The following is a 22,214-nucleotide window of genomic DNA, read 5'->3' as shown; positions in this document are numbered from 1 at the left end:
TACAGGAGAATGAGGTGCAGGCTCTGCTTTCATGGAGCTGTTTGGTGAGAAAACAACGTTTTTGTGATAAACTCTGAGCCACTACAGGTTCCAGCAGCCTAGGGTCAATCCCACCAGCTCAGCTCTGCCCTACAGCTCCCTCAAGGACAAGTCTGCTGGGGGCTGGGGTTCATGCTTTACAAGGAGACGTCTGATGACTGGCAGCTCTGAAAACCTGTAAACATTGTAGACAATGAACTTGTTATTTATTAGCTTAAGGTAAGAAGATAGGATTTTTATTTATTTATTTATTTATTTATTTATTTTTGTGGAGCATAGGAGGTGAGAAGTGCTAGGGAGATGTAAAAATATTTAGGCAGGTCCTATATTATGTATAGTGAAAGACAGCTTTCTCTGCTGGAAGATTTCTTTTGGTATGTTTTTTGCATGCTTATTTTTGGAAGTGACTGATGGAGCCCGGGTTATTTGAAAGATAAACCTTCCTAGATCTTTAAATTTCAGCGAGCTGTCTCCCTTCCCCCTACAAAGCAAGTCTTTAGACCAAACAGGTTGTATGAATTTATTGACAGATTGATGGCAAACTGTGCCAGGGCTCCTCTGGGTGCCCAGGAGGTCCTTCTTCTCTTCTGTGCTCGTGCAGAATGTTCACTGCTGATTCTCATCAGCAGCCTTTGCTTTCTTCTCTTCCCTCCACCGTACCCTGCCCTGATGTTTCCTGTTAAGCCACTGCCTTGACTAGTGATTCCTGGGGTTCCAGTGGCTTGATTTGCTGTTCTTGTGATCTTAATGAGTGGGTTCAAATCCCTCACACTGCAGTAAAGTGCTTGTTTCATGCAATACAGAAATCATAGCTTTGATCATTGGCTTTTTTTTTTTTTTAAACACCAGTAATTTTTGTAAATAAACACCTTAAAGATCCAACTTTTTCTGTGATTTATCAGACATCTCGCCCTGCTTATTGATATAGGTCCTGTCATCTGTGTTTTCTTGTTGATTTGGCCAATAAAGTTACAGCAGTTCTGGCAATCCAATATTCTTGTTGACAGGGGTGGTGATGCTGGCTATACGGATGCCTCCTGACATGGTCAGTAAAATATTACTGTCTTCTGGATCTCAAAGCTACAGCAAGTAGTTGAAAACACTTTGCTCTTTTCTTAGGAAATGTAGTTTTGACATTTTCTGCCGTTACTTGTCTTGAATGTTTCTCCCTTCCTTCTCAATGAGGCAGTTTACATGAATTTGTACAGTATTCTGCACCAGACTATTTTTTAGAGATTTTAGATAATGAATAATGGAACAATTTTGTGAAAAAGCAGTGTGGCCCATTTCGTTTATTTTTTTTTTTTTTTAGGAGAGTACTGCAGATATATTTCATTGCCTGCATGGTGTTGGCAGATGTTAATATGTTCAGCACTTTTCTGGGTCTGAAGTCTCATATATAGCACCCTAGTAGTTGCCTATATTCTGTTCTGGCTGCTAAAATCAACTTGTATTCCCTTGGTCCTTCGTCATAAAAATGTGGACAGTGCATAGACAGTCCATGATAGAATGATCTCGACTCTGGTGTCCATCCCCTTGTAGGTCTGCTAAAACTGGGACTTGTTTGACCTTCAGAAGGTGGCAGGTCCTGTTGGCTTGTTTGAGCATCTGCCCTAGATGCTGTCTTTCTGTATAGTCCATTATCTGATACCATGTCTTGTTTGTTCACTCTATTTTTAATGCATGAGGTTTCCTGTTATTTTTTATTGCTTCCTTCTCTCTGTTTGAAATTGTTACAAATTGAATAAGCCTGTTATTAAAATTAAGCATGTGCACACACCTGCACACCCACGCAGTATTAGGATGGATATATTGTTGGCCATACACAGGTAGCATAAAATAAATATCTCAGCGTTATCTCAGCAAAGATTTAATGATTACCTCAGCATTACCTAGGTGTTTGAACAAACAGATTAAGAATGAAAAAGTGAAATCCGTGTCTTTTCTCTCTGCACTCATGGTCGGCCATTGCTTAATGCTGTCTTCATTCCTCGGAGCTTCAAAGCCAAAGCCATAGTGACCGTGCAGCTGTGAATTCCCAAAGGAGAAATGGTCCTGGTTAAAAAGCTTGGAGGATTGGGGCATGGGAATATTTAAAATGACTTTCCTATCTTCTTGAAGGTTACAGGAGCATATTTTTTGATGAATATTGCACACCCATCTGTGCGTTTCTTTATAGCTGTATTTTCCATAGGATTACAAAAAGCTGTCTTAGGCATGGGCTTTGTTGCATGCAGGCAAAGATGTGGGCAAGCAGTTCTAATTATTACCATTTTCCAAGATTTTAAGAATACCACAGACAATCAGCTGCTTGCCCCAAATAAGCTTTGTGATTTAATAGGACTTGGGAGGCACTGACAAATAAATAGTGTTTGACAGGTTAAAAGGCTTGTCTTCAGGAACTGGCTGCATGGATAGAGCACAGAAGGCAGCCTGGGCTTAATGCGAGCTTTAAGCAAAACAAATGTGCATACATTTTGTTTTGTCAAGTTGACATCCCTTTTGTTACTCTGCTTTGTTCCCACTCCTGAAAGTGCACCGTACTTTATTTCAAAAGACTCTTCTACACTGTGTTCAAACTTGTCACAGTTTCCAAAACCAGCGAAGTTTTGCTGATGACTCAACTTAGTCAAAATTGCCACTCGGTCTTTGTGGATATATAGAGTAACCTCTTCTAGGGCAGGGGCTGGAAATAGGACATTATTTCATGAAAGCATGAGGAAGGTGGCAGGTTTATAGCCTGACTCCTAAATGAAGTGCATTCTGGAAGGTCATTTTTTCACTAAGCCTGAGTTATGCCAGTTTGGACTAAAATGTGCCACTTAGACCACAAATAACGTGGAGCAATCCTGCTAGCGTGCCAATATAAATACGTTTGTGGTGGTATAACGTTTATACAACTCATCGTGGCAGTGTTAGAATTATTTTATGTATCAAATAAACCTTCCAGGTGGGATTAGAAAAGATAACTGTAATGCTGTAAATTTATGCAACGCGTTACTAACACGCGGAAGTATTCTTTACTCCTAATGCTGTCCACACCAGCCTTACCATTGTACAAATTTATGGTTTAAAAAAAAAAAAAAAAAATCACTATTCTCTGAATGTCAGCATGTGCACCATGCTTTGGTGACAAGACCAGTCAGTCTTTGTGGTAAGTCGTGCCCAGTAAGACCTGGTAGGATCCTAAAGCAGTAAGCACACTAATCTGTGTGATTTCTGGATGTATAAACACTACATGATAGAGGTTTTTATAAGGTTTTCTGAAGAGAATATATTTGGGCGTAATAGAATGACAGTTAAAGCAAGGGAAGAAAACTGTAATTGGATGGAGGGAATTTTTTCCATCTGTGAGAGCTGATATATCTTGTGGAGCAGTCTGCAAAGGAAAGCAATGGAGATCTCATCACTAGAGACACTTACAGGCACAAGTAGGCTGAAAAACAAATGATATGAGTTACTGCAAATAGCATTAGCGCAGCATTGCAATGCAAGCAGGATAAATAACGTCATGATAAAATTACCATTTCTAGCTTTTGTCTTTGAACATAGTGTTGTGACTTTGCTTATTCCTGTTGTTTCTGAAGCAAACTAAACTCCTGTTTTCTATGAAGTGCAATGTATTTTACTTACTTTTTATGCCACTTGAGTGACAGTCTCTGCTGTCTCAGCTCCTGCTTCTGTCATTGCCTTTCTCCAAAAACACATGCAACTAGCTTCTGCATCCCCAGTGCAGAAGTTCCTATTTTGACATCCTCCTTTCCCACCGTCTCTGACACCAGAATGCCAGCAGCCTGCACAGGTATCCCTCACCTGCTTTACCTTGTGGTTTGCACAGGTAGAAGTGGTAGGTGTCTTCCCCATGAGTACTCCTAGAAGATCATAATCCATGTATATACTGGTGGGAAGAGTATATATATATATATTTCCCTCAAGGGAAAAATGAGAAAGATTTAAAAGAGTCTGATAGCAGTTTCAAACACCACTTCTACTTTTTTAAGTTTCAAGCAGTCAGTCTGCAGGGAGGACCTCCACCAAGACTGGGCTAAAAAAGTTCAGGGTCAGCTGATGCATGAGAAAGTTGTTGTTAACATTGCTGGTACAGTGGAGGCATCACACAGGATATACACAGTTCAAATGACCAGTAAATATTTTTCCTGATGAATTTAACTACAAATGTAATACGGAATCATACCACGTGTTGCCTTTGGTTAATATACAGTGAAATGATGCCCGCCAGGAAGCTGTGCCTCTTCTTGCACAGTGGCTTAGCTTGAGGGCATCATCCAGCAGCCACAGGGTATGGCTTGGCCCCCTTCCCCCTGTCAGCTCTTGCTGTCTTGCCAGTCTAGCAAAATCCCATGTGGAAGGAGTAGCTGAACAAAGGATCATAAAGGTAATGTTAAGGTCACTATTATATTTTAAAATTATCTATTCATAAAAGTGTTTTTCCATGAGGTGTAGCATTAATGCAGCCTGGTTTTCTGGCTCTCGGTTACTGCCTTGGCTCAAGTCTTGCTCCTTTACTCAGCTCCCTTGCCCTGCAGGAATTTTTATTATCTTCTCGGCATTGGTGTCAAGTTTAGTGCTGTTTTTCTTTTGAGGGATGCTGATTTAGCATTGTTAAACAAGGCAACTGAATATCCTAATTATTAGAATTTCATAAAACAGTTTTCAGTTTTTTTTCCAGAAACTTGTTGTGTGGTCCCCTCACACAATGCCAGCATGTGGTAGTACATAAGAGTGATGTGATGTTGCCAAACACACATGCAGAGACACACACTTTTACAAGACCAAGATGCCACTCTTCCCAAGCCATGAGATGTTCAAAACAAAAATTGTATACTGAATATCTGGACTTGCTTCCTGTTGGTGAGATCTGTGTCACATAGGAATTTCCTTTTTAATTTAAAGATTTTCTTTTAAGGCTTACAGTCCCATCATTTAGAATAAGATTGTCTACAGAAGTTATAAATACAAAATAAAATAAAATAAATCCTCTGTCTCACAGAGCTGAAAGAGTTAACACCCTTAGTTTCTTTGAGCTTTTTCAATTTCCCAGCTTTTTCACTTTTTCAGTTTCTAGCTGCTCTGGTTAAGCCATAGATACTTCACTTACGTATGATCCCTATATTATTTCCAGTAACAAAAAACAAAAGCCCAAGACAACAGAATGAAACTCACACTGAATCCTAAGATCATGTAACAATTCAGTAACGATTGTTTTATGGCATTCAAGTTTAATCCCTTAACAAATACTTGATGCTGTATAAACAAAAAGACATATTTATCAGATTTGAAGTAGTTTGTGGTTAGGGTATTATATAAATTGGATTACTTCTTTATTTGATAATCCACTGAAGTGAATCCCACCATATGCTAATGTTTCTTGAGACATATTTTCAGCGTTCAGCAGATACCGAGTGTTTTGGATGTTCTTAGAAAGTTCTGAATTTTCCTGAGCAGAACAGTTTTGGAAGGTGAGCCTCATACTTCACCTGTTAGGAAACCAAGCATTTCAACTCGGGTACCTGACCATGGTTTTAGGAAATTAACTTTGGACAAGCAAACTTGGAGGACATTCAGATCATTTTAAAACAGCCAAGCTCACTGAGGTATTGTAACTATCAATAGGAAATGGATTCACAGTTATGCATAATTACAGTACCCTACTTCTCTTGCTTGTAGATTAAAGCTGAGCTGCTACTGTAATAAGTAACTGCGTAATTCAGAAAACAGAGAATTAAATTTACATAAAGTATAATAAAATTGAATAAATTTTCACTTTAGAGGGACAACACAGTTATTCATTGGATGTTATAACTGTTAAAATTAAGTTTGTAGGAAAACCAAGGGGCAGTCTGCTAAATGTAGGAAAGGAAATTACCAGAGCAGCAATCATAACTCTTCCTTCTCATAATTCTTTCGTGTCACACACACCAACAAATGTTACTTATGGAAGCATTTGAAACCCTATGCTTTCTTAATAAAGACTGCTGGAGTGCATTGATCATGGAATTTGATAAGAAAGGATTAAGATTAAGTATATTCATGTTTGTCCTACTTGGAGCCTAGTTCACTAATCACTGTTTTACATATAGCTCTTAAGAATTTGGGGGTATTTCTAAGCACTACTTTGAAAAGCAGCATTGCCATTTAGAGAATCCAGACTCATGGGAAGTGATCGAAGCCGTGAAAGTTCCTGTGAAAGGAACTTTAAAAAATGTTATTCTTCTGCACCAGTAGGATAAATTAAAGCTTTCTTTCATGGTTGGAGCTCCTGTAACAAGTCTGAAAGGGTTAGCACTTGGGCAAAGCACATTGTTGACATATTGTTGTTTCGTGAAGCATATACATTCAAAATCTGTACATTGTACATCTGCTGAATGAACTTAGCCAATTTTGTCTCTTTTTTTCAACTGTTTATAGTCCATTACACTCTGATGTAGCTGTGGTGGCATCACGGTAACCATGAACGTTCCAGAATGTTAATTTTTCTCTAGACTTTTGCATTATTTAAAAGCAAATCTTTTGAAACATCCTCCTTTCCAAGGAAAAAGACATTTTCTGATTTGCTGTTGTCAATGACAGTTACTATGGATGAAATTACACCAAGCTTCAAAACATTTGTGCCAAATCTCCCATCAACAGCCAAAGTAAAATTCCCACTATTCATTCTTGTACAGCAAATTGCATTTGTTTTATCTGCTTAAGTCTGTTCAACTCAGAACAAACTTATAATTCAATTTATTGTAAAAGTTTTCAGAGTTTTAGAACTTTCTGTGACCTTTATAATCTTGAGTTATAACAACAACAAAGAATATTATTAATTTTCATATGATTCAATTATCAGATAAGGTCAGTTTATTTTTTTCAAAGATTTTGTGCTTGTTTATATCTTCTGATTGGGACTGTTACTGGTTACATTGATCAGAGTATTGTGTAAATATTCAGCGACTTTATCAGTTCTTATTCAGAATTATTTCATTTCTAAGTTCAGGGAAACAGATTTGTCTGCTCTCTTTAAAAGAAGACGTCCCAGCAGGAAGAGATAGGGCAGTCTCAAACTTGATAACTAAGCTCCAACTTCTCTCCTGATGGTTTTTTGTTGGTGGTGGGGTTTTTTGTTTGTTTGTTTGTTTTTTCTTTTTTGTTTGTTTTGTTTTGTTTTGTTTTGTTTTCCCATTTCCATTACTGTAGATTGACCTGAAAATTGCATTTTTCAGATTTGTTAGTGCAGAGAAAATATGTTCAGGCATTTTTTTACCAGAAACAACTGGAATTGAGGAGATGAGTTTATGAGAGATCAGAGGTGTTTTTAGAGTGCTCCTGATGACTTTGCCTTTTATACTATTTTATTGGTTGGGTTACCTTCAGAGATACACAAGGGATCTCAAGTTCAGTTTGTCAGCTTTAAACTATTTTACTTTGTATGACATACTTAAAATATTGGCCAGAGAAAGAGAAAGGGAGTGATTGTGTGGCTGTGAGTCTGGGTGCTCATCTGTGAACATGGACTGAGACTTGAGTCCCTGCTCTGAAGTCTGACCTTAGAAGAGAGTAAGATGCTTTAGGAATGGTTATAAAAGTTATACTGAGATTCTGGGTATGCCTTTCTACACTTTTGAGCTTCTGAACCACAGGTTTCAGGAGATACGTGTTTATTTTTTATCTGCGAAAGCCTCCAGCTGCAAACTGTGGGGATAACCAAGAGTGCTGTAGCTCAGAATTTACCAGCTGCCACAGGTATGATACTGTGCCAGAAACGATGCTTTTAGATAATGGTAAGCTTATGCCATTTAAAGATGAAATTTAGGTTAAGTTTCAGATACATGAATTATGAGAACTTATGGTATTCTGTGCTGTGCTAGCAGGAATCATAAAAATCTGTTGCTTTTACTGAAAAATATTCTTCATTATAAGACTTGGGAGTGAACAGGATATTGCAGATCTAGGAAGCAATACATGGGACACTGGTGCTTTTAATTTTTGATAAATAAACTAATCTCAGGGACATTTTCCCCATCAAAATCATCATCTTGACAACTTGGTATGTTGTCGTCATCTGTGTTGGAACATGATTTCTCTGCTAATCTGTGATCACAAAGAGTGTAAGCAACAGCACGTGCAGACAGTCCTACATGTCCCATACACTCAGCAAGCTGAAGGATGTGCTTTTTTGTGCAGTCTCAGGACTTGCATGAATTGCTTAGGAAAGGCACAGTGAGGAACATATGAGCAATGTCTTAGGTTTCACTTGCTTGGATTCTGGTCTGCTTAGGAATCACTCCAAAAAGGTTTAAGTTAGTTCCTCCCTTGGCTATAGAATGGCTTATCCTGTAACTAGGCATTGGTAGGAAAGTTGTTGAAGAATGAGAATGATGCAGCACAGTATTAGGGCATATTTGGTGGTGACATTGGTGGTAGGGGGATGGTTGGACTAGATGATCTTTGGGGTCATTTCCAACCTTAATAATTTTGTGATATTTGTTGAGTTCAGTAGTTATCACCTGGACATGCCTCAGCAACAGGAAAGATCCTCTAACCAGGTGTAAGATTGGCATGAAGGGAGTGCTTGTAGCCTTTATGCCATCTGTAAACAACATTCTTGTGTCGGTAGCTTTCACAGCCATCTCGAGGGACACACAAATGGTTCAGTGGCCATAAACCTCCGAATACACTGAATGCCTGGACTGGGCTGTTGAGGAAATATCTTCAGACGTTCCTTCTGTTCCCTTTTATGTGTCCCCAGTTGGTATCATTCAAAGGATATTAAATTGAATATAGCAAATATCTAAAGATTACATATGGTCATTTTGCTAGCACAGTCACAAGCACTTACACACTGGACAATGCACATATATATAATCTTTATAGGACTACATTACTGTTGGTTTGCTAGAGTGTAAAGAGCCCTTACTCTTGGATGGAGGCTCCCCTGTACGAGCAGGGCAATGCAGAACGCTATAAATGGCTCACAGCGTGGTCCTTAACACAAAGAATGAATCATTCAGTTACAGGGCAGAGATGCCAGCTGGTTAAAAATAGACAGGAAAGTGCAAAGAGCTGTTTATCTGCCTCACGGGTCATACCTAAAGGCAGTTAGCCTACAGTAGTAACTGCAAGCAGTAGGGCTGCTTGTCTGTCCACTTGATCATTACGATTAGGTGAACTGTGGGCAGAGCTTTGAGAGGATGATGTGGTAGTTACTGCCACCAGTACTTGGGACCGGTGCTTTTGTGGGGACAAGAGTAAAGAGGATCCAAGATGCTGATTTGGCTTCACAGGTTAGGAATCTCATAATGGACCTCTGAGGTCACTGCTGCACTCTGCCAGGAAGGGGGGAATTAGCACAGCGGGCAACTTGTTCACTATCGCATGTTTGCAACTGCAGAAAATACTTAAGCTATGATTTTTGGGGGGTAATGACCTCATTCTCAGTGTAAGAGGGTTTGTTTCCTGTAATAGCTGAATGAAGAGATCTGCTGGCGTAGCAGTCACCTTTTTATTACACATTGACTTGCTAGAAATTGTGTATCCTGGGCTGCTTATTCTTTCACCAGAGAAAATTAGGGGGGGGGGGGATAAAAAAAGATGTAATGAATGCAGTTCCAGGATGGTATCCACAGAGCTACACGATTTCCAGTGTCGTAAGCACGGTCACCCGCGGTGTGCTCCTGAGGAGTGGGGCAGAGCTGGCATGTTCAGAGGCCCCTCCAGCAGGCAGCTCCCTGACGGCCTGCTTCAGCCAGGGCTTTCGGCGTGAGATTTATGCCTCCAAATCTAGCCCGTTTCTCCATCTGCTTTGCGTGTGTGGCTTCTTAAATATATCGCATCTTTACCTAATTCTGAGTTACTGTCTCCTGCTGGGAGCATGTTTTGCATCCTTATACTCCTTTGCTTTTTTCAGGGTGTTGGCTCTCTGGGTTGAGTTTTGTCTGTAGGGAGTCTCTGTGCTGTAGAGGGGGAAGCTGGAAATACAAAGCACTCAGACAAATCCCTCTAAGCGCTGATATCAGGAGATATCACCAGGAGAACATTTTTGCATGTCTTTAAGATTTTCCCTGCCAAGAAAGGTCCCCTCCGGCAGGTGGGGACATAAAGTAGAATTTGATTTTTCAGTTCTTGTGACCATACATCCAACGTTGCTAATGCAGACAAACAGATTTCTCCCCTTTTTGACAGTATGATGGTGTCTGACATTTCAGGGCTACCAGGGCTTTCTTGTCTCTTTAGTTTACTCTTAGTCTTTGGGATAGTATCTCCTTCTGCATCTCTTTGCTCTTTGTATTAGTTTTCTTTTTCAAATAAGGATGCTGTCTATATTCTTTCTCTAAGTGGTTATATTTGTTTTCCTTTGCTTATGGGAGTTCTTTACACTGATTTTCAGTTATCCTGGGCTGCAGTTTTGCTTTTAAATGGGCATTGAAAGACAATTCTTTCCTGGCCTGGGAACTTCCAGCAAAGTGAAGCTTCTCGGTCCACCAGCGAGGCAGTGGCTTGTTGTTACACCCCCATAATAGCTGGACATATTTTGCCTTAATAGGGGTTCAAAAGTTTATGAAACAACCATTGGGGCTCCTTTGTTTTCTGTGAAAGTCTGTAGACAGATTAAGAAACGTAACATAATTACATCCCCACAGTACCTAACAGTACATACACTGCATAAATACCTGAAAGATTTCAGTGCTAATATACATTGACTAAAATGCTAGCTTACACAGCAGTCTGTTTCCTTTCGTATCTGTCAGTTGGTATGTAAAAATACGAGACTTTTTGCTCAGGGTCCCTTGCAAGTAATTTGAATGTACACTGACCTTCCCTCACCGGTGTCATTAACCACAAAGATTTGTAGGCTTTTCCTTTCTGAACTCAGGATAACCACACATGCTCCCACTGTAGTGCAGTATTGGGAAAATCCTGTTCCAGCAAAATATTGTACCTGATTTATTCATTTGCTCTTGACAAAGATTCTGTGAAAAAGGCCTAGCTGTAGAAATTCTTCTCTCCTTTTTGCCATCTCTCCAGTATGAGGCAAGTAATGCATATGTAAGGAGTCTGTCTAGGAGAGAGCTGTTTTATTCCTTGAAGTTGATATATTTTTCATAGGTTGAGCACACATGCAAATAGGGCCCAAAAATCATCACTATCCATCGGTTCCTGAGAAATTGTGTTATGTTTCCTGCACACTTCTTACCAGAAAAATGCATGTCTCACAATATCTGCTGTCACATACAGCACCTGCGAATAAGGAGTAATACATGTGACATCTAAGCCACGTTATTGATGATCCCTATTTTTTTTGGAATTGATATGAGTTAGCAAGGTTGTTTGGAGAGCCTTAGCTGGAGTTCTAGCTCAACTGTGCCTCTTCTAGGAAAGAGAAAAGTTAATCCTCTTAGAAGCTCTCGTTCACTTTTTATTTTTCATTAATGAGGGTATGTATATTCTGCATATGCAATAATATTAGCTTTTCCACTTACCTCAGATGGAAGAATAAAGGCTTATACATCTCCCTTTTTCTTAACTTGTGTAGCTGGGTCTATGTTAATATTTCTTCATGCTTCTGTTTATTATATAGCTGACAGATTTATCTTCTTCAAGTTTGTACCAGCATGCAGTATAGTCAAGCCTGTTACCTTCCTCGTTGTAACAGTGCAGTCCTAAAGCAATGAGAGTTAATTTTACTGGAGAAAAAGCAATGATATCTGGCTGTAGAGGGATATTTTACCAATATATTTTCTTCATTACTTGCTGCACTTTTGGCAACGTACAGAGCCATGCAACAATCTTTTGCCTTTAAAAGAACATTAAATATATTCAGCTTTTTTTGTTTCTACATCCACCTAACAGAAGATGAGTTCATTGTAGAAATCATTTTTTTAATGCTAACCAGCTCTTCCAGTCACTTCCTTCTGAGACCTGGCTTTAAAATAAATTATGCTGACCAAACTTGACCAAGCTCACTTGAATAGAAATGGATTGGTGTCTTTGACGCAGGTTTCTAAAGGGGTTTGAGACTTTACAAGACATAAATAGTGTAATCAACAAAGAAGGCTTATCATGTCAGCAGTGTCAGCTGAAAAGAAAACCTGAATCTCCAAAAAATGTTTGTTGTTCCACTGGATCTCAAGATGCTGTACTAGGTACTAGGTCTGTAGTCTTTGATGTACTAGGTACTCTGGTCTTTGATTCCTCTAGTCATTGATCTCTATTCAAGCATGTATTCATGCACATAGTATAAACTGGTTGGTCTTTCATAACTTTAAGGAAAAAGATGTAAATAGAAGGATTTGATAATGCTTTACAGTGTTTGAACACTTGATTAAAGGACAACCAAGACAGAAGCTTAATTCCTTTTGATTCCTTTCCTTTGATTGAAGTAATAAAATACACACTATTATTTCTTCTTTTCAGTCCACATTTCTTTACCAAGCTTATAGCTTGCCATTTTTAAAGCTACAATGTAGTTGATTTTTTTTCCTACTAGTCATCCTATTCTTAGGAGGGATGTAGAATTGCCTCACTTCTCCCTAATGCTGCCTTTAATTGATGACTCTCAGCTCGTCCCACTAGCAGCTGCCTCTGATGCCTTCAGATTGATCGGTAGTTGCTCCACAAAGCCTCCTATTTAGGCACAGGCTGTCACAGTGCCATTCTTTGGTATAAATGTGCTTGGCCTATTTGGCAACATCTCTCTGATGTTTTCTCCCATCAATTGTTACGACAGAGAAGGAAGCATACTCTGGCAGATGCAAAGGAAAAGGAGCATCTTTACAGCCAGAATATCCACAAGGTTCTGGAAGTGCTTCTCTCCTGAACAGGGATGTTCTCTCTGCTACTGGAGTCTTTGACACGTGAAGCTTCTTAACACCAGGAAAAGGAAAGTTTCTGTGGTTATCTGAAAACCAAAAATGCCTTTGTATATTCAGCCTGTCATCAACTCAGCATTATCTCTGATCTGAGTTTTACTCCGTACTTCTCAGCTCTGTTATTCAGAGCCTTTGTCATTGAGACTAATCATGACATTGCTCATTGAGTTAGAATTCAGAAATATCCATCCTTATCTAGCTTATAGCAGCTCTTGCACTCTTCATTGCTAGTTCACACAGTAATTAGATTTAAAAATTATACTGTTTTTAACGCTATATTATCGGTAACTGAACCTGTTGCTTGTTTCTGTTTAGATGAAAGTCCTTACACAAAGTCTGCAAACCAGGCAAAGCCACCTGATGGAGCATTGTCTGTGAGGAGACAGAGTATTCCAGGTAAGACTTGCTTTGCTTTTTATAACATGTGATTTGTCTGTGAACAGCAATGTAATACTAATCAAAATTAAACTAGTTATAAAAAGCAAATGACTTGCAGCTACCACTAAATAATTTGTACGGAAGGTTCCACATAAGGAGTTTCCATGGTTAGGTTTCCTGGGGCTTTTAGTAACAGGAACATCTCTGCGTCTGCCTTTTGCAGCAGATTTCAGGCATTGATCACCAAAACCTTTTCATCAGAGGCTCATATATTCAGACCCTGTGAAATCTGTTCTTTTCTATCTAGTTTTGACGGTGTAGGGAGATTGGCTCATATTTCCAACGCTGAGCAGTATGTCAGAGTTCTCATCTTCACATGGTTTTCTGCCATGCATACACAATCCTTGCGTAGTCTGTCATCCTGTCACACAAAGCTGGACCCACCAGATCAAAGGGTTTTCAAACCTGTGTGTTGTATAATTACTTCAAATGAGTCTGCAAAAGGTGACTGTGGAAAGCAAGTATATATACTACACAGCAATCTAAAGAGGCGTTCACCTCACGTATCATTTTAGGGATCTGCTAATGAAAAAGAACACTGAGAAAGGTTGTGCACAGGTGGAATAACGGATGTTGCCATTCTCAACAGCAGCAACCTCTGACTGGAAGGGAAGATGTAATGCAACAGAAATCAGAAACTGTAAGGTCATGTCACCCACCTTCTAACGAATAAAGTTAATATTCTGTGTGCTCCATGGCCTTAATACTGAGCAACGTCACATGGCCCTCTGAGAGGTTATGGATACAAGGGATGGAGCTCAGACTTACACCATTGCCAGGCTCAGATTTCATCAAAATAACTGAAGTGTTTCTGATGGTCCAAAGTACACATCTTGTAGATGTTTTATGTTCAGGTGTGTGCATATGTGAGGGAGAGGGAGCAGGAGAAGGAGAGGGAGAGTTGGATGATTTACTTTTGTCTGCTTAAAATATCCTAGCAATTCAAAGATTGTTTTTTCTCATGGTACAATCATAACTGTTGCAAAATGACTCAACTACAGTGTCTAATATGCATTCATTATTTTAAGAAACTCTGATTATACAAACACAAAGCAGATTTTTTTTTTCAAGTTAATAAAAATATAGATTCATTGTTCTTCAGGGTGAATTAAGATGTCTATATGGGTAGCTCTCTACATAATGCTTTAGCTCATGCATCTCTAATATTTAACATACGAAGTATCTAGGTTTTTTTTTTCCAATCTTTTGCTTTTTTCACATTGAACTTTCTAGTTGACATTTATTGTGTGGCTACTGTATTTGAGAGATACGTATGCTATGATCTGAATAGAAACTAGAATTCATGGTTTCAGATAACATGGGAACTCCTGATGATTTTCAGCCATATCCTTTAAGGAGAAGGTTGATGAAAGTTGTACTGGTGCAATTTTTCTTTAGATCATTTGATGAGAATAGAAATGCAAAATGCCAGGTAGTCATTGTGACGATTTATTTTGAGTTTAAAAAAATATATAATATCAGCATACTCTGGAAGTTTTATGGTGTATTAAAAATCAATCTTTCCTGTGTGCTGTGCATGAGTTAGAGTTACTTCAGAGAAACAATAATGACAAGTGTATGGTGAGATATACTCTTTTAAATTTCATGTATTCTGAAAAAAAAATATCTAGGCTAGTGTATGTTCCTTGGCTTTTGATACTGTGAAAACATTTATCTTCAATGTTGCATCTCTGGATCTTAGGACCCCTAAAATATAAATGAGATTTAGCTGGGACAATAGTTAAAAAAAAAAAAAAAAAAAAAAAAGTCATTTAAATGTTTTCATGCCCTGACAAATTGCCATTCTAGCAATATCTAGCACAGTGGATATTGTGGGTTTAGATACATTAATACATTTATCAAACTAAGTGGTATTTTGAGAAGTAGCTACAACAATTAGGAGTTGACTGGAGTTTCTGAACATAACAGCTAAACTTTTATATCACTTCAGACACTTAGAAAATTTGACATCACATATTGTAGATAAGGTAGCACCTTGTAAATAGCATCTTTGTCTTTGGGCAGATTATCTGCATTGTAGATTGTCTTACTACAGATGCAGACACATCCCACCCAAGCATTTTGGCAACAGCAGGAGTACTAGTATTAGCAACATTAACTAGTTTGAGACAGTAGCACAGCTGTTTTTGGTTTTGCTTGGGGGCAGGACCTGGCTTCTGACAGTATGTAGGTCAGCTCTGAATAGCTTCTGAAATGGAAGGTGCGCTACAATGAACCTGGTAAAATTCGTCAGGACTTGGATGGAAAGATGTCAGCTGGAGTTACAGTCAGTGATCAGCATGCACTGTACACCACATGGAAAGCATTCATTGCTATTCCCCCCAGATGGTATGCCTGATAGAACATTACATTGCTGAAGAGCTTTTTTTTTTTTTCAAGCTTGAAGCATGGCACTGCCTTTGACAGCACAGCTGCACAAGCCACTTGATGCTCTGTCACTCCTGAGGCATGGACTGCAGGTGTCCAGTTCCCAGGGAAAGCTTTGGTCTGGCCATTGCAACCAAGACAACTTTTATTAGTTGTTTGTTTGTTTGTTTGTTTTTAGAAAGGAAGATGATCCTATCCTGAGCTTTGCACAGGTTCAAACAGTCCATGAAAAAATGCTAGGAAATATATATTTCCAGGATGCATGATTGAAATCTTCCAGTGTAGCATGATATCAAGTCATCTCCCTGTGCCTGGTGAAGGTTCCTTCTTGTGACCTTTATATTCACTTAGGAGGATTCCAGTGTTCCTTCCTTTTGGCCGGGTGCCAGCAAAGGAGCTTTTATTGCTGTGGGATCTGAAACTACCATACTGACTGCAAACCCCAAGACGTTGTTTTCATCCTTCCATGTGTAACTGTACTGAAAGTGCAGTATCGATGAGCAAAGACCAAATGCACAAAGAAGTAATATAATTCTATAGAGGTTACATGGTTCTCAGGCTTGGTTTATTTTACAGGGAAAAAAATGTTGAAATAATCATTTTATAATTAAAGTCAAATGAGCACGTACTGTGAAATCAGTGCACTGAGTTTAATTCCTTTCATCCCCAGAAGCAGGGAATAGATTAAGCATCTCTCTGGAGCAGAACTGGCTTGCTTAAGATGCAGAATGCATTATTCATGTGATGAGGGTACATGTCATATTTATCATGTCTTCACATGGCACAAAATCAACAAGCTACAGATCCTTTCAAGGGGATTTACAGAACTGATGAAATTATAGTTAATTCAAATTATATGCATTAATATAATTACAGTTGGAAGCCTGGACTAAATTTTGCAGATGTGTAGGTGTTGCAGTTTTATATATATGCTCATATACATATTTGATTGTTTGAAACATTATTTAGCCTTACAGTCAGAATTTCCTAATTATAGAAGCAAGGCTTGAGGTAGCATCAACATGACAAGCAGCCTACGAAGTAAGAAACAAATTTTCTCCTCTGAACCTCCAAATTTAGACCCTCACCAGCGTGTAATGAAACGTTATTGCTACTCTGCATATGTAGTAGGCTGCAGCAGCTGTAGGACTGTATACTGTGCCTCATCAGAAAAGCTATCGCTGTCAGACAAGTATCTAGGCACATAAATGAAAACAGCATGTTTCAAAACTCACAGGTAAGGCCCTTTGTTCAACATCACAGGTGCAGTTAGAAAAGTCTGTCATTTAAAAATAAAGTATCTAGTCCTCACATTAGCCTATCTCTAGGTTTAGGTGGCCATGGGTTCCTGGACTAATGCTCCTGCTTGGTGTGCCGAGGGTCTGAAGTGGTGCTTGGCACAGAGGAAGGTTTGGGTCAATAGCACTTGAATCAAAGATGTGTTTCCTGTAGTCACTTATTCCTGGGGGAGCTTGAGAAAGGGCATCAAATATTCCAGCAGTAGTGATAAAATGTTGAGAGCTGATGACATTGTGAAAGAGGCATTTTGAAATCCAGACTGTAACAAATGCCTAAAGATAAGCCTGTTCTCAGTGCCGAACGTGGACAGGCCTGAATAGCTGTTCCCATGCTTTCCAGCCTAAAATCTAATACCTTCTTATCTGTTTAAACAACATGGAGATATCTGTTGGTGCAAACGCTGTGTAAGTTGTTCAATTCATTTGTGTATGTATTTGTCTCTTTTCAATTCACTCGCTGAAAACTGGAGAGGGGTAGAGGAGAAAGAAATGGCACAAGCATTAAAAAAAATATATCTTTTTTTTTAAAAAAAGGCAATACATTTGAAGCTAATTAAAATTTTTCATAAAACCTTAAACAAGATTTTAACTTTGTTTCTAGTTAGGTTTTGTAAGTGCTTTTTATTGAGTCTAAGAAGGTTCTATTATTTAAAAAGTAGTCAAAACCGCCACAAATTTTAATGAGCTGAAATGTTTCAGCTTCTCTTTGTTTTATTTCCTTTGGCTGAAATCGTGAGAAGTTTCAGTTAAATTCTGCAAATAGCTTTGGTTGGGTCAAAATGGTATTTTTAAGGGAAAAGCTTATTTGTACCCAATCTATTTGACATTAAATTAAAAATAAAATATCAGCTTCTTACATCTACTGATTCAGACATCTGCACTATGGGAGACTTCTAGAAATGTGAAGTATTATGGCTTAAAGTGTTCCGGAGCTCAAAACAGCTGTAATGCAAATCGTGTCCTGGTACAGCTATTTGAGCTATCAGTGCATCTAGAGATTTAGCCTAGCTTGGAGGATTGCTGGAGCTGCCTCCCTCTTAAGTAAATTCTTGTTCAAAGAACCAGCGCCAAATAACTAGGAGGCATAATGGGAATATTCATCAAACAGAAAAACTTTCCTTTTTTTTCTGGGGCAGAAGAACAGCACCGCTGCCTGCCTTCTGCACTGCTCAACGCGCCCAGCCAAAGGTCCTTCAACCCTTGGCCCTCACCGTGATGTTGTCTGTGACCCACTGTTGTTTCACCTCCTGAGACCCCCCAGGAGTGCTGCACCTTCCCAAAGCTCATCCCAGCCACCTTCTGCCCCATGGCGACGTCTCGTCTGCTGAATAGATATTATGGTGATGCTACAGAGTTATGGAGAAGAGCAGGAAAGTCCACACTAGGTGTTAGAAATTATTCCCTTGATATTTTCTCCACCATGGAAGCCTGTGTTTTTCTCTGACCAATAATTATTATTAATATCAATTATAAAATTATTAGATATTAATTATAATTATTAAAATGTCATTTTCATGTTTTGTGCACAGTTGCACAGATGTATTAAGAGGTCAGTTGTTCAAATAGATCACTCTGCTCTGAAAGAAAATTGTTGAGACTTTCAAGTCTGAAATTAAACTGGCCAGATTTTTCAGTTCCTTTGTACCTGCATGAATACTGCACCTTCTTTCCAGTCTACCTGGTTCTTTGAAGCATGCCATTAATGCAGCTTTCCTATTTCAGCACCGTGTTTCATTTCAAAAACAGAGCTAGCCACCTAACTGAAGGGAAAACACTGGATGAATGTACGGCCCTGAGCACATCTGCTCAGTGGTTCTAGCTCTGGTATTGCCATTATTAGCAGCTTTGCAGCCTCATTTTTGAGGAGTTTGGTAACAAAAGTTTAATACAAAAATGAAACATTAACCCAACATAATTTTAGGGTTGGCCAAGTTTTGAACTACTGAGCTGGAAGGGAGCACATGCAAGCCAAAAAATTGCAAGGTGCCTTGCAAGGATAATATTTACAGAGCTGATACCAAAAAGTAATTACTGTATGATGTAGTGTCCTCTGTAATGGCTTAGGACACAAAATATTCCTAGGAGTAGTCAAGTCATAGTAAATTCTTGTAGTAACAATAATTAATGTCCTGGGGATTTTCTGTCTCTCTAATACTTAAATATACAATGTATATGGCAGTTGAAAGGAGTTGAGGCAGTTTTCTGCTGATCATCGGCTCTGAACACATGCAGGTGCTGTCTATCTGTTTACAAAAACAGATGCCTTTTCCCCCTCCCTGACCCACGGCCTGCTGTGCAGCAAATGTTCCTGTTGTGTCTCAGGCCACACCAAATGTGACCTTCCTGTGGGGTTTGTCTGCTGCCCACGACCCATCAGCTCAAATGTAGGTCAGCTGGATACCAAACAATTTGAAAGGCCTCTGTACATCTCTCACTATTATTGTGGTGGTGGTGGTTGGTTGGTTGGTGATTTGTATCTTCTTTTTTGGAGGGGGTGTGTTATTTTTGTTTTGTTTTTAACATACAAATATCTGTTTAAACCTGAAAACAGGAATATCTTGCTATAAGAAAGCAGGCAAAGGTTGTAAAGAATTAAGAAAATAATCGAGTGATAAATTATATTCAAAGCTTGAGCTGCTAACACAAAATTGCACTAGCTGAATTTAACTTTTGTGTGTACTATGCTACAACTTAAGTGAGAAAAAGGTTTATATAGCTTAACATAATACTAGGATACATATCGTGTATTATTTTTCTTTTACAAGATAATCCTAGAAATAAGGGAGAAATATAGAAAGTAATACAAGGAGATAGCAGGAAATGAAAAAAAAATCCACATGGATTAAAAAAAATTATGGTCTTGTGATGTGATCTGAGGATAAAAGCTTCATTAAATGTCATTGTGCAGGACAGAAGATGACTCAGGTTATTCTGTCTATAGCCCCACGGTTAAGGTCTGAGCCAGTAACGCAGGGAATGACAAATTTGATGGATAAATGATCCAAACGGATGTTTCCTTATGTGCAAACACACCTCCACAGTGAGTTTGGGTTTCCCCTGTGATTAGCAAGACAGCACATATTCAAAATAAGCTGTTCTCATGCTTGCAAAGGTTGACCTGGTCCCATTCCTTCTGCACGAGCCCTTCAGACTCCAGTGTCAGTGAACCATAGGTGATGGAGATGATCCTGTCTGCTTTTTGAGGTGTTCTGCTAACTTTTGACTTTTTGAGTCCTGTAGACCCCTTCATGTGATTAGCCACAGGACAGCCTCCTTCTGCAGCAACACGCACACAAACCCCACATCACTAAATGCAGAGCCAGGGAGTTGAAACATGCACCTACAAAAACTTTTTTTTTTTCTCAATTTACATTTTTCTCATTTTGTCTGCTTTTTAAAATCAACACCAAATGCTCAGATTTGCCATTGAAGAGATTTTTAGCATTTAGAAATCCATTAACAATAATCTCTGCAGTCACACATACTATAGTATCTTCGGTGATTTCCTAGAGAAGCAAGTTTTCTGACCTGTGAAATGCAGATTACAGACTAGTAAGCTTTTCTACACTTGAGGCATTTATTATATCTGCAAAGTCATTTGCTGATTTTCTTGTCTGATGAGAGGCTGTAGTTGCTTTATCAATTACAGTCTTGCTTCTTCACTGGGTATTTGTTTAACCTGCTGGAGGTTTATCAAATGGTTTGTGCAGCATCCCTCAGCACTGGAAATTCTTGAGTTTCTTTGACATTTAATATTGAAAGAAAAGAGTTTTCTTCCTTATCCTTCCTGCCTTCCACCCAAATAACTTTGTTGGAATGGTTTCATATATGTCATTCATGTAATCATGTTTCATACACAGATGAACTCCAAAGTAATCTCTCTCTCACAGAAAATGAAAAAGCCCACTGAGTTCTTACCTAAACTAGATTGCTGTTGATTTATTTATGCATTTTATTTACAGAGCACAAACAAAACATTACCATGCTAATGCTTTTCAATACTGTAAAGGATTAGAAGAGAGATCTAACTTCATTCCTTTCACGATAAATGAGAAAGAAAACGCATTAAAGGCAATAATGAGGAACATGCACTTTTTGAGGTATACAGCTGATAAGAGACGGTTGTGATGAGGTCTGAAGAGTTAAATATCTTCAAAATATTTTCAGTTTAATACAAATGTTGATTATGGGCACAGCCAATAGCCGTATTCATTGTTGACAATACTGAACACCTCAATTTATGTACATTTGGGTTTAGTTGTATATAATTTTACCAAATTTGGGGGTTTCAAAATACAATACTCTAACGTATTCCTGCAACATCTTTTCCCGGCAAAATCAATTTAGCTATTTGTAGTGTAATAAAGATAAAACCCAATATAGTATCTCTGAGAACATTAGCAAACCTCTTGCGGCCATTTAGCCTTTGTACATACATACTTCAGGGCAGAGATAGCAATTTTGAGAGAGGGGTTCTGTATTCAGCAAATGTGCTTGCAGCCTCTACACCATCCTTCTCTCCAGCGTACTCCATTGACCATCTGTTAGACTGAAGTCCAAGTCCTTGCCTTGCTGTCAGTATGTCAGTAGAGCCTGGGACCTGAAAATAGGTTGGGGAGCATCCATGTGTCTCTTGAGATTGGGGGTCCCATCTCCTGGGCGTTTTCCAGCATGACTTCAGCATGCTTTCTGAAGCCACAAAGGGAATGCATCCTGTGATGGTTGGCTTCATTCATTTTAATCAAAATGTTGGTGATGTCTGTTGGAAAATTTATTCTCCTGTAAAGGCTTCAGTTGGAAGAGGGAGCAGGCTGTAGAGGCCATGTGAGGAGGGAGAAACCAGGAAACGTCAAGCAGATAGGAGTAAAGATGACCAAGACGAGGCTGAAAGAGATGTGGAGACAGTCTCTGAAAGGGAAGCTCAGTAGGCTGGCTGAGTTTGGAAAGGGAAAGGAAAGTCATATGCTTCTTAAAGGTCATGGTGAAAGATGACAAGCACAGTGAGGTCAGTAACCATGTGCTTGTGTAACTGATCAGTCAATTCTTGGCTGAACTCAAGAATTGTCAGTCCCAATAATCTCTGCTGCCCACCAAGAAGCTGTGAAACAACTTGACCGTCTCTCATGGAGAGGACCAGCCAATTACAGCTTCCAGCATTTCCTTGTTGTTTTAAGTAACT

At 38.9% G+C, this 22,214-nt stretch overlaps 1 protein-coding gene across 19 annotated transcripts in view; it reads left to right on the top strand.

The window, feature by feature from the left end:
* The window catches only part of GRIP1 (glutamate receptor interacting protein 1), a 320,589-nt gene that overhangs the window by 203,140 nt on the left and 95,235 nt on the right, over positions 1 to 22,214 (top strand). For 16 of the 19 annotated variants that reach the window (XM_035333147.1, XM_035333155.1, XM_035333085.1 and 13 more), the window contains exon 2: positions 13,227 to 13,307. The exons of the other annotated variants lie outside the window; for them this stretch is intronic. In XM_035333147.1, the coding sequence (XP_035189038.1) occupies positions 13,227 to 13,307 (81 nt within the window). The remainder of the gene's footprint in view (positions 1 to 13,226; positions 13,308 to 22,214) is intronic. 19 annotated transcript variants of the gene reach the window in all.

The sequence above is a fragment of the Oxyura jamaicensis genome, chromosome 1, assembly GCF_011077185.1.
Source record: "Oxyura jamaicensis isolate SHBP4307 breed ruddy duck chromosome 1, BPBGC_Ojam_1.0, whole genome shotgun sequence".
NCBI lineage: Eukaryota > Metazoa > Chordata > Aves > Anseriformes > Anatidae > Oxyura > Oxyura jamaicensis.
Note: the sequence above shows the minus strand (reverse complement) of the source record. Positions and strands in the feature narration are given on the sequence as shown.